The following is a 12,607-nucleotide window of genomic DNA, read 5'->3' on the forward strand; positions in this document are numbered from 1 at the left end:
AGGGTGAACCATGCGCAAAACCGCTCAGGCAATACTGTGCTGAGGGATTGCTGAGAGGGAAAGAGAAAAAGTATAAATTACAGCTCATGAAATTCAGCACACAGGAACACTTAATTAAGTCTTATCCTCTGCTCTACTAAGGCCTTAAGTGAGGAAGGTAAAAGCCATAAGGAGCAGCAAAAGCTTCTACTTCTGCTCTTGCCTTTCTCTCAGCACATCAGGGCACAACATGCCAAAAAAAAAAAAAAAAAAATCACCTGGCTCTCCCTGGCCCAGCTGGATGCACAGGGTCAGTCTGCAGAGGCACAGAGCCCAGGGACAGCTGGAACCTGTTGCAAGACCAGAGGCACCCACACTTCAAGATCTCCCCCTGCAGTGAGAGAAGAAACTGGCAAGCACTGAGCTGTGGGAAGCCATAGGCCCCATCCTCCAGCATCACACTGATCTGCTGAGATGGGTCACCCGTTCTTTCTCCTGCTTCTTAAGAAGGTACCACATTACATCAGCTGCTTCCTAGAGAGTACTGTCCATCACAAAGACCAGCCTTCTAGTTTGCCCATGGACAACCGAGGCCACTTTGCCATCCCATCCTCTGTTTTGAGATTCTAGAAGCCAGCTGCTAGACACCAGTAACTTTTAACACAGAAGAGCCTTGAACCTTGAAACCTCACTGCTTGGTACAGGCTGCAAGTATGCTAAGGAGTGAGACTTGTCCAGCTCAGACTGCTCAGTGTAGGGTCCAAAAGCAAATGTATTCATCAGATGAAGATAACTAAGGAAAAGCTACAGAATTCACCTTTGAGCTCTAGAAGCCGAAACTGGGTGTTTCCTCTTGGTCAATGTATGCTCACAATATATTGCTTGTGGTCAGCAGTCCAGGAGACTGAGGTAGGCAAGCCAGCTGCCTCCACCCTGCAGGTTCACTTGGCCCAGTGGTCAGGGCCAGGACTCCCACACATCCTGCCAGGGCAGACTTGCTGCCTCACCTCACCTCAGTTCATCTGAACTGGAGGCAAGAGCACCTGTGGGCAGAGTGCCTGACACTGTATCTCATTAGCAAATAGTTCTGTTCCTTCATCAGCCTCTGTCTGAAAACACTGGATTTCTTCTGGCCAGGTCTCTGCAGACAGTCCCATCTTCTCAGACTCTCCAAAGCAGAGTGCACAAAGTGGTCTCCAAAGCAGAATGCACAGGACAATCCAAAGACAAGACGATCTCCAACATGGTACGTGCACAAGTGGGGTGCAGGAAGAAGATACTTTTTGTACCATTAATTAACACAATTTTAAAATATTTTTTAAATATTATCACCTTTTTTTTTATTTCTGTTCTTGTGTAGTTTTAAAATGCATGTAATATATTCGTAAAGGAGTAGATGTACATAATTGATAAAGAAACAATTTTCGAGGCATACACTCAAGTTTTTTAATGATACAGGTGTGCAATCAAAAGAAATTTGGAGACCACTGTTCTAAGAAAAGCAAGACCTTCAAAGACAGCTTTACACATTCCATTTTTAAAGACAACAGTAGTTCCTCCAGAACTCAAGTAATGACACGGAAGCGAGTGTGCTTACCCACATCTGATGCTGCTAAGGTCAGCAGCTCCTCAGTGTCCTGGGCTACGCCGGTGTCAGTGAGGCCACTCCCAATCCATTGATCAGTGTCATCTTAGCACAAGACAGGTGGGCCCCTGGAAGGATCTGCCCTGGCCCACCCCACCCTGCAGGACAGGCAGCCTTAGGCAGCTCATCTCCAGCCTTCCTTGTCAGTGTACCTACGTCAGCTGGGAGCAAGACACTGAGGCTGCACCCTTTGACCACACCGCTCATGTGCTCATCCTCCAAAATCCAGCCAGCAGTGGTTTAAGAATCCTCCTGTACAAGGCATCTCCATGAGGGGACTCCATCCAGCTCTAGTCAACAAGCCCAAAAGTTACCAGCTAAAGGGCTTTGGCCCTTCTTTCAATTTCAGCTTCTGCTTAAAAGCTGACTTCCAAATTTCTATGCAGAAATCCATATTAAAAAAAGACCAAAAAACAAACCACCACCACACTATCAAAAAGATTAATAGCATCAATCTTTATTCCAAACAAGACAGAACTACAGGACACCTGTAATCCTTCTGGTCGTATTTTATGGAAATCTTGGAAAAATGAGCACACTGACTTACTATTCAAACTATAACAAACAGGGATACGACGATGGCACTGCTAAAGAGAAGGGTTTCTTCTAAACAAACTAAAAGTTAAGGTTTAGAAGTTAACTTTCATTTCTGATGCTTAGCTTTATCTTCAGGTATTCTTGCTTAGCAACAAAAATAAGCCTGCTTTAGAACAGCAAGTAGGAATAAACACAAGATGTGATCATACAAAGAAGCAATAGCTTAGTACGGCCTCATGCGGCTCGATGGGGGCGGTGCACGATTCGGAGGAGTAATTGCTATATCCAAGTAGTCTCCTATCTGGAATTTCTGAGACTGCAGTGTCATGGAATCATCTGTGCCCTTCCTGCCCGACATGGTACTGCCGATCTCCTTCACCCTGCGTGCAGGAGAAAAGGCAAGGTAGTTATCAGAGGCAAATCTCTACATGTCCAAAACAGGAACTGTACCGGCTCACAGCCACCTTCCCAGGCCGGCATCCACGCTGTATTTAGCATTTAGCTATGCACATGGGATGCTGTTTTTTATCTCTCCAGTACCAGTGCACCAAGCAAAGCCACACTGAATCCTCTTTCTGATGGAGCAGAGTGATGGGGAAACTATGTACCATGTTAAGTGAAATATCAGAGGGAACCCCTTGCCCTCTTTCATACACACACAACAAATCCCGGCAGATGGGAGAGCAGGATATACCCACTGCTTGCTGAGAAAGGTTAGCTCACACAGTTTTGAAAGACAGATATCTGCAACAAGATCACTGCTAAAACCCAAATGCATTCTCAGATACAGCAACCGAGGCCTTCAAGCACACAGGTTCATTGCTTTGGGAACATATTAACAACAATGGCCATCAAGCAATATTTAGAGTTTGCAGTGGTGGCCATCTTGTCATCAAGAACTTTAAAATCAGTGTTAGTGAAAAATAATTGACTGCTCCAGTGCCTGAAGTTTTCTACTAACCCAGAGAAGAAACATCATTTACCTATATCCAGGCCTCTTGAGATCTGTAAAAACAATTGCAAAATTGAAGTGTGTGCCCTTCTTCCGTGCTTCTGGGTAGACTTCCTTCACTAAGCTGGTCAGCTCTTTCAGAGTTGCGTCCATCCTAGATTAAACAAAAAAACCAAAGTGGTTCATATTCCCAAAAGCAACAATAAAAAAAGCTTCCCCTAAACAGCTTAAGATGAAATCAATATATTGCTGCAATTTAACCATACATTTCCTTGCTTTTGCATACTTTCCATCAATACCTGAAGATGAGTCAGATCTTACATTTCTGCTACAAATTGAGCCATTGATTTCACAACTGCACGGCATTCCAAACAATATGTTTTGGCCGAGTGATCAAGTGACAACAAGTTGCTCTAGTTATTGATTAAAACGCCTTGGAGAATTCACCACTTACTGTACACTGGCGGCAACACGGTCCAGTGCAAATCCAGTTCCAGCTGTGGTAGCTTATAGTTTACCATAATATAAGACAAGTCTCTTCACCTCTGTGTACGTTTCAACATCTGCTTTTCCATGTCTCCGAAAGTGTTACTATTTAAACAGAAGGGAACTTTTTTTTCTGAAAATGCATTAATGCATTTATACAATGAATACTTCAAGTGTTTCCTCACCTAAGTTGGTATCTATGTTTAAAAAAGCTTCTTGAATACTAGAGGAAATGTAGAAATACAAGAAAAAAAATCATGAGTAGTTTTCCATTTTCATCAAGATTCCTATTTCTGCCCTTACAGGCAGCACTCCTTTTCCAAGCTTTCAACCAGACCAAGACTAAAGCTCACTTCTAGAATTTCAAGAACAAAAGGACTCAATCATCACAACTAAAGCAGCTCTCATTATACAGAGTGTACACTCACTCCCAGCTTCACGCAACCAAGGAGCAGTGTGTTGACAGACAATGCCCATTCTGACTTCTGCAGATGGCAAACAGCTCAGACACAATCAATGGCCTGGACTGAGTCCATAAATCTCCTCAAGAAGTAAATCAGAACTGCATGCTTTTCTAGCCACAAAAATGCATTTATTCAACCACGTAACATACAAGTTATAACCATAGCAGACACCTTGAAAGAAAAATAAGATTTAAAAAGTAGCATAATTCACTTTCAAAAGCATTCTTCAAAATACTATAAACAAAGCCTAACATATTTGCAATGCAGACTAAAACAAGTTCTCCAAACCAAATTTCAAAGCAATACAAAGCAGCTCACTGTTAGAGCACTGCTATCTGACCAGACAAAAAGAAATATATTATTCCACCCTCAAGAGGCTCTCATTTAAAACAAGCACAGCATTCACACAACAGCTCAAGCCTCCTGGGACAACTACTGAAAAACAGGGCTGTTGGAACAAAATTAAAGCATGAGTTAAAGCAGAACCTCCGTGTTGCACGGACTAGTTGCGATAACCAAAGATACACCACAACACAAGCCTGTGGTTACGTGTATCACTAACTGGGCAACCGAACCGCAGTCAGTTCGGAGTGCAGCGATCGGCGCTCGGCTAACGCTGCGCTGCCTCGGCGCAGCTGCCATGGCCGCGGCACAACCGCTGTATTTCCGCGGCAGCCGCCCCCACTACAACTTCTCAGCGCTTCCTGCTGCCAGCAAAGCCCATCGAAGCCCCTTGGCAGCTGAGCCCAGGACCGAGCACTCAAGCCGGACAAGGTCCCCGGCCCCGCTCGGAGCCGCCGCCCGCGGGCCCCGCTCGGCTCCGCGCCCCGGGCCGGCCGGAGCCCCGGGCCGCCGCGCACTCACCAGGTGTAGATCTGCAGCTCGCTGGAGGGCACGTTGCCGCGGGAGAACTCGTCCATGCGGTGATGCCGCCCGTTGTTGGTGGTGAAGACGCGCAGCAGCAGCGGGCAGGTCTGCGGGGAGCCGGCGGTGAGGGGCCCTGCGCCATTCTCGCCCCCCCAACCCGAGGCCTCACGGCACCGCCGCGCCCTCCCCCCCTCTCGGTGCCCGCCCCGCCGGGGAGCGGCGTAAACAAACACACCCGGCACCACCCCCCCACCTTCTCCCGGTCGATCGGCTTCTCCGGCTCCTTCTTAATCTCCTCCTGCGTAACCCGCGACTCCACCGCCATCTTGCCCCGCCGCGCACTCAACCGCCGACCCCGGATGTCCCGCTGGGCGCCCGAGATCTCGCGAGAGGCGGGAGGGGGCGGGGACGCCGCGGTGGGGCGGGGCGGGGCGGGGCCGGGCCGGGCCGGGCGCGCGCAGGCCCTGGTGGGGCGGGAGGAGGGCGCGGCGCGGGGCGGTGGGCGGTGCCGGGTTGGGGGGAACTGGGGGAGAGTCCAGCGCAGAGCCATGAAGATGGTTGAGTGGAGCATCCCCCGTATGAGAAAGGCTGAGGGAGCTGGGGCTCTTTAGCTTGGAGGAGACTGAGGGGTGACCTCATTAATGTTTATAAATATGTAAAGGGTGAGTGTCACAAGGAGGGCGCCAGGCTCTTCTCGGTGACAACCAATGATAGGACAAGGCGCAACGGGTACAGACTGGAACACAGGAGGTTCCACTTAAATATGAGAAGAAACTTCTTCTCAGTGAGGGTGACAGACACTGGAACAGGCTGCCCAGGGGGGTTGTGGAGTCTCCTTCTCTGGAGACATTCAAAACCTGCCTGGACGCCTTCCTGTGTCACCTCATCTGGGTGTTCCTGCTCCGGCAGGGGGATTGGACTGGGTGATCTTTGAGGTCCCTTCCAGCCCCTGTGGTTCTGTGGTCCCGTGGCTGTCCGCAGTCAGGCAGTGGCAGCGGGCTGCCGCCGCGCGGGGCCCTCGGTCGGCGCCTGAGGGGAAGGGTCAGGCGGGGGTTCCCGGAGCCCCGGCGGCTTGGCCCCGGAGCCCGCGGGAGCGGTGCAGCCGTCCTGCTCCTGCGGGGCCGGGCAGTGCGGCCAAGGGCTGCCCCGGGCTAGTCTGGGGAGCCGGTGCCCGCCGGGGCGCCGCGGGAGCCCGATCCGGGGTAGCCGGGCCAGGAACGGGTGCCTGACGGGACTTTGCGGGATTGTTCTAAAACCCGTGAACACCCGGGACAGAGCCGCGGATCCGGGCAGTGTTGCACCCTCAGGCTGGTTCGGCAGGGGTCAGGGTGCGCTGCGCTCCTTGTGCTGCTCAGTGTTGGGCTCGCCTGTTCTCTGCATCCCTGCCCGTGTTCTCTTGTGCTTGGTAAAGCTTTCAATAACCTGCTGATATTGATGCCTCTTGGAAAAGGCCACTTCTTTCTATATGGAGACAGACCTAAACGGATGTCTAATGTAGGTAAATAATATAATCAACCACTGTAACTAGCGGTAGATTAAAATAAATGAGAAGGGAGTAAATCATATTTGGAATTTAGCTTCCCTTAATATTATGTTTAGGAAAGATCAAATGCCCATGTTTTCTGCTTATGGTCATGTGTTTCCAAGAATAGGATATTGTATTAGGTTAAATTTGATTCTGCAGTTATGTCTTACAAAATAAGGAGAGAAAGCTGTGTTTCTGACGTGATAACTTTTTAAATGTTGAGCATTATTTGTTATACATATTAGAATGGGGGGGGGGAGTGGCTCATTTGTTTTCACAGAATTTACGCTTACAATATTTCCTCAAATTCTGTGAATTTACTTCTCATTTCAAGAGTAAAACAATATTAACTTCCTCTGTAAAATGATGCAGAAATGTATGTGCTCGCAGGTGCAAAACAAGCAAATATGAGAGACTCACAGAATGGCTGAGGCTGGAAGGGAGCTCTGCAGGAGCTGCCTCGTCCACCACCCTGCACAAAGCGGGATCAGCAGGGGCCAGTTGCTCAGCGCCAGGTCTGGGTGAGTTCTGAGTGTCCAAGGATGGAGACCTCTCTGGGCAGCCTGCCCCAGTGCTCAGTCACCCTCACTGTTTGAAAAACAAGCAAGTTGGTTTGTTTTTCTTCTTGTATTTAAATTAAATTCCTGGTGTCTCAGTACATGCCCATTGCCTTTTCTCCCGTCACTGGGCACCACTGAGAAGCTTGACTCTGTCTTTACACCCTCCTGTCAGATATTTATACGTGGTGATAGCATTCCCCTGAGCCATCTCTCAAGGCTGAACAGTCCCTGACCTTATATGACAGATGCTCCCATCCCTTAACTGTCCCATTAAGCTATATTGGATGCTATATTATGATAGTATTCCCTATACTGCTCATACAGTTTTCTGTTGCTGCTTGCAGCAGAGAACAGCACAGAACTATGTGCCACCAAAGCTGTCTCTCGGGATCCCCATTCTGCAATGTACTTCTCTGAGCAAGGAGATTCAGGGTGAACTTACATCTGTGCCAGGCTGCTTTCCCAAGTGTAAGTCAAGTGTCAGAGAGAAATAAATACAACAAATCCTGCACCATTAAAAAAACATATTCTTGCTAAGGTGTTATAACTCTGGAAGTAGCCGTGCTCTAGGGGTGGTGGTGTGGTTTGATTTCACATTTCCAAACACTGTAGTTACATGTTTCCAATGTACTATTTATTAAATATGTAGGAGAGAAAAACATTCTAAAAAAATATTCACCTATGAGGTTTCTTTATATATCAAAAAGAAAACAAAGGGTTATGAGTCCATACTGTTAAAAAGGGAAAACCAACAGCATTTGGTTTAAAATGTTGATTTATGGCACACTTAATACAAGAAAAGAGAACCAACAACCTATTAGACTTCACCCTCAGCTTTTATTAACTTCCTTTTACGGTTTATTACACTGCTAAAATTAATTTTATCTGCCCTGATAATACATGCTTTGGCTTAGTATGTGAACTGCCATTTCCAAAACAAAGGAATTATGTCTAGGATCAGGTATCGTAAAGAAACAGCTGTAACAAGTAAAACACAGTTCTGTTACAAATCTAAGTAGTTCCTTCTGCTGTAACTTTTCAAGTGCTTTATTTATGTGAAAAATGACCTAGTGTGCTTGAATTTTAAGTAAGTTCAAGCATGACTTTATTTATTATCCATGTACTGTATTAACATTCGCAATTTATTTTCAGTCCAAAATCTTAGATTCTTATGTTACATTTTTATAAGAGAAAGTTGGAAATTATTTGGAGATGAAAATGCAATGATGTGATCTGTAACCTGGAATGTGGGATGCAGGTTTTACGGGAGACGGTGCTGTCTGGTTAAACAAGGCATAACACAGCAAACTGGATTCCCACCGGTTTAGGCTGAGGTCCCGTGTGTACCTGAGCTGGTCTAACAGCTCGCCCTTACCAAAGGAGGGGGGCTTAGTACCTCACTGCCTGTCCTTGCTCTCAGTCATGTGAGGGCTTTCTCCCTCCCTTCTGCCAGGTGTGGCCCTCACTAGATGCCTCTAAGAATAGCTTAAATTATCTAATTTAAGATAAAACTATCCAGTTGAGGGCTGGTTTTCTGCCAGTTTGTTGCATTTGACACTTTTTAATCTGATCCCATGATTGCTAGGCCTGGCACAAGGTGAGCGGTGAGAGTGTGTGCCCAGGAGTAGCTGGGAGACAAGGGAGAGAATAGGGGTGGAACAGGGTCTGTCCCTTCGGCAGCGGTGAGATGGTTGATGGCCTCACTCTCTCTTCACATTTTCTTAGGGTTTTGGGGGTGAGGGGTCCCCTCTGCTTGTCAGGGACGCTGCATTCTGTGCAAACAGTGTATAGTTTTTGTAGAGTATGTGAACACGTGTATACAGCATGTGCTATAGAGAAAATGAGAGCTCCTCACTGAGGTAGTGAGGCAGAGTAAAGCTCTATGAATAAGCCTTGAGCCTTTATTGTTGTAAAGCAGATACCCAAAATATGAATCAAAAATTTTCAGATAGGAATGCCTGTAGAGAACTGAGACAAGTGGTTTCAGAAGCATGAGCTGCCTCTAAGAACTGTTAACACACATTCCTATTTAAGTGGTTATTTAAATAGCGAACTTTTGATTGTCTATTGGAGCATCTAGGAAAGGTATGAATGAGACTGTGTGCTGGTGCCATTAGGATATGGGACTGGGCAAAGCTGCCACAGCCATTTAGAGAAAAGCATTGTGGGTCGAGTAGCCTGCTGGCCTGTGGAACACTTGCCATAAGTAAATTGTGATTAAAGGGGAAAAACAAAAGGAACAGCTGATATTGTGTGACTTAAAACTCTCTAGGCAGAACAGAGAAGACAACAGTAAATAAGAAGTTGCCTTGGGGAGATACAGAAAGAAATGGCACAACTGGGTCTGGGATACCAACCACTGAGGTAAACCTCCAGGGAACTAGAAAAATTGTAATGGATGACTAGAACAAGGAACTCTGAACATTTCAGAGCTGTGAGTATACTGAATCTCAGTTCAAAGAAGCTGAATTATCCTCACCCTTTGCAGCATGCTGTTTTCAGGTTCCCAAGGCTCCAAGGGCTCGTGGCCTACAGACTGCATTTTGAACTCTTCTTCACCAGGACTACACACCGCTCCTTAATTTTGCATGGTGGTATGTGTATATAATAAAGCTGGTTTGATAGAGGACTTGGTCTTTATCTTGACTGTGGAAGGTTCAACCACCCTGTTCTGGCAACAGCACAATTATCTCTCAAACATCTTTACAATCAGCCTAGTGAGCAAAGTCTCAAATTGGATGGAGCTGCTACTGCAAACAGGCTTAAACTGGTGGTGTAACAACACCGTCACGTTTTTTTTGCAAATACAATTGCTGGTATTTCCTACATTTTGTGTCACAGATCTGTTTTATGTTCCTAATGCTTCATTTGCAGTAGATTTCATTATAGTTTTTTAATTTCCTGTATTTTGTACCAAAGTTAGTGTAGATTTCAAGAAGCCTGTAGTGCTGCCAGAAAATTATACCGTTTTCATTTAAGTTCCAGTTCTTATTCATTGTCTATTTAGAATTGAGATGATTTGGGCTCACAAATGCACCATAACTGTTAGGCTTGTGTGGTCCTGTTCAACTTGCAGGTGAAGGAGTCAGCGTGGGAAAGGCCAGCAGGAGCCAGCTGTTAGTCTGCCGTGTGTAAAATGACTCTGTCACTGTATATGTAAAGCACATGGAGACCCTGAGGCAGTACCCTAATTCAGGAGCAGCAGGACTTGACTGCCCAGGTGGAATCTGTACTTGTATATAGATTCCGTTTATGTTTTCTTTTTCTCTGAAGTCATCAGAAGAACCACGAGTTAATAAAAATGCTGTGAAGATGATTTTTTATTATACAATATTTCAAAATTGTTATTTAACTGCTAATGTGGCAGCAGCAGTGATCCATCTGCACGGCCTTGTGGACGCTCCAGGACCCGGGCACCGTTGGCAAGGCAGAGCCGCTGGTGTGTCTCATGAGCAAGCCGCCTCACACTTACTGGTGTAAAACCTTATTTAAAGTTGCCTGTGATGTTCCCAAACATTAGACTTCTGACATTCACATGGAACTGTTCCACATCAGGTATTTCCTAAAAGAGCATCCTCAGGATGCTTTCTTTTCAGTTTCAGAAAAAAATGTTTCCAAGAATAATATGTTGGGTAGATGGGTCTCATCACTCATATTTCTATTATTTTTTAATTCATTTTAAATACCCACAGCAGTTTGTCTGAAAACCAGCAGCATCCACACACTTCTGAGAAAGAAGCACATTTTGGCAGAGATGCTTACTCCTGTGTCAGAAATGTTCTCATAAAGCAAACATATTTGACTGACCTATAACCTTTTTTTAAGAACTGTGATTTATCTGTAGTCAGCTGAGACTGGGCAGCTAAGTTGCATCTGATGCATGTGGGTGTGTGAGGGATTCGGGAGGACGTCTGCAGTGCCCCTGTGCTCTGCGACAGGCCTGGGCACAGGAACTGGGGACAGTGGGGCACTTTCTTTTTGTCCTTAGGGCGCTGCTGCCCGCAGTGGGCACCGATTCGGGACATGGGATGTGACCCTACTTGCGTCACAGAATCACAGAATGTTAGGCATTGGAAGGGACCTCGAAAGGTCATCCAGTCCAATCCCCCTGCCGGAGCAGAACACCCAGATGAGGCTACGCAGGAATGTGTCCAGGCAGGTTTTGAATGTCTCCAGAGAAGGAGACTCCACAACCCCCCTGGGCAGCCTGTTCCAGTGTCTGTCACCCTCACTGAGAAGAAGTTTCTTCTCATATTTAAGTGGAACCTCTTGTGTTCCAGTTTGTATCCCCCGAGCTGTGTGAGGAGGGAGCTGGAGGGCAGCTCCACAGCACTTGAGGCTGGCCTCGTGCAGAACTGTTTGCAACCTAAATCAACAGGAGAGCATGTGTTATGCAAGAGGGGTCTAGCAAAATTTGTAACAACTGCTTGAGTTTCACCTGGAAGAGACCAGAACAAACTGGAACTTCTAGTTGTCAGCAGAGGAAGATAGAGTTCAGTTTCAAGTTAAGGTAAGTCCTGGTCTGTCATGTAGAGTTATTTTCTTCTCTTTACAAATACATATGAAGGTGTGATGGTGAGATGTACTAAATATTCTATTGATTTTTCCTGGAGGGGTAATAGACTTGGTTACAAAATATAAAATTAAGAAAGAAACGTTGCCAGAATCTAAATCTGGATTTCATTAAAACATGTTATCATTTCTCTATAAAATACATCTGCTACAATGTTCCAGAAATTTTAGACACACAATAGAGTAATAAACTGCTTTTATAACTTGGGTAATACTCTACCATAGATTCTTGATTTCCCCCCTACTGTTTGTATTAAATTACCTCAGTACAGAAACTTTCATACACTGTAAGGAAGGAATAACTGGGTTGTCATTGCAATAAGTGGAAATTTTAAAAATTGTGTATGAAATGTGTTTTCTAGAGAGGACAACCAACATTAGAAGTTTGTCAGCCTGTAATTCACTGCACATAGTTAGGTTGGCAGCCTGGGCCCCTGCCCACGCTCCTGTGTAGCTCTGTTTCCCGATTTTCCTTCACTTGGGGCAGCTCCACTGCTGACAGCAGCAGTGGGGAACCTGCTGTGAAGGTCACTTCCATCACTGGTGCTTTTCCCAGTTGTGGGTGTTGCTGCCGCCCATTGAGCTAACCAGTTTGCCCTGGGAACACTAGGCCTGCCTGACCCGCTGTCCCTGCGCCGCCTGCTCCCGGGGCACCAGCACTGTCCTCCAAATGCCCTGTGTGGCAAAGCCAGCCTGTCCCCTTGCAACATTATCATCTGAAAGAGATGTCCTTAATATTGCCTTCCACGTTTCCTGTGCAGACAAATCCCTTCCCCGGCTGTTTCCTGCAGTAATGTGATCCCAGCCTTGAACACAACGCAAAAGTCTGAGAAGGAGCTGTCTCCTTTGGATACTGCTCGTGTGTTGGTGGGAACATTTCCATGGATAAATAACAGATTAGGTTGATGGTTATTTCAGTATCATCTCACAAGTATCTGTTCTTTTCCTTTCCCATGGAAGAATAATATCAAACAACTCAAGCTTTTTCTCCTAAGGTAGAAAATTCCAAGAGATGTGACT

General features: G+C 46.2%; 1 protein-coding gene across 1 annotated transcript; it reads right to left on the reverse strand.

Annotated features, from left to right (window-relative positions):
- Positions 1-2,061: 2,061 nt before the first annotated feature.
- Positions 2,062-5,337, reverse strand: SAP18 (Sin3A associated protein 18). Its single transcript, XM_082061108.1, has 4 exons — positions 5,184-5,337; positions 4,928-5,037; positions 3,145-3,267; positions 2,062-2,541 (listed from the first exon to the last, which is right to left on the reverse strand). The coding sequence occupies exons 1-4, from the start codon at positions 5,253-5,255 to the stop codon at positions 2,385-2,387; spliced, it is 462 nt and encodes a 153-aa protein (XP_081917234.1). The 5' UTR covers positions 5,256-5,337; the 3' UTR covers positions 2,062-2,384.
- Between the last annotated feature and the right edge of the window lie 7,270 nt (positions 5,338-12,607).

This window comes from Streptopelia decaocto, assembly GCF_964273445.1.
Source record: "Streptopelia decaocto genome assembly, chromosome: 1".
Classification (NCBI taxonomy): domain Eukaryota; kingdom Metazoa; phylum Chordata; class Aves; order Columbiformes; family Columbidae; genus Streptopelia; species Streptopelia decaocto.

Bases quoted from the DNA above. Each gene is read 5' to 3' on its own strand.
- SAP18 (XM_082061108.1), bottom strand. From the start codon at position 5,255: ATGGCGGTGGAGTCGCGGGTTACGCAGGAGGAGATTAAGAAGGAGCCG. The intron at 3,268-4,927 runs GTGAGTGCGCGG...TGTTTAATCTAG, and splicing joins GAGCTGCAGATCTACACCTG to GATGGACGCAACTCTGAAAG. The intron at 2,542-3,144 runs GTAAATGATGTT...TCCTGCACGCAG, and splicing joins CTCAAGAGGCCTGGATATAG to GGTGAAGGAGATCGGCAGTA.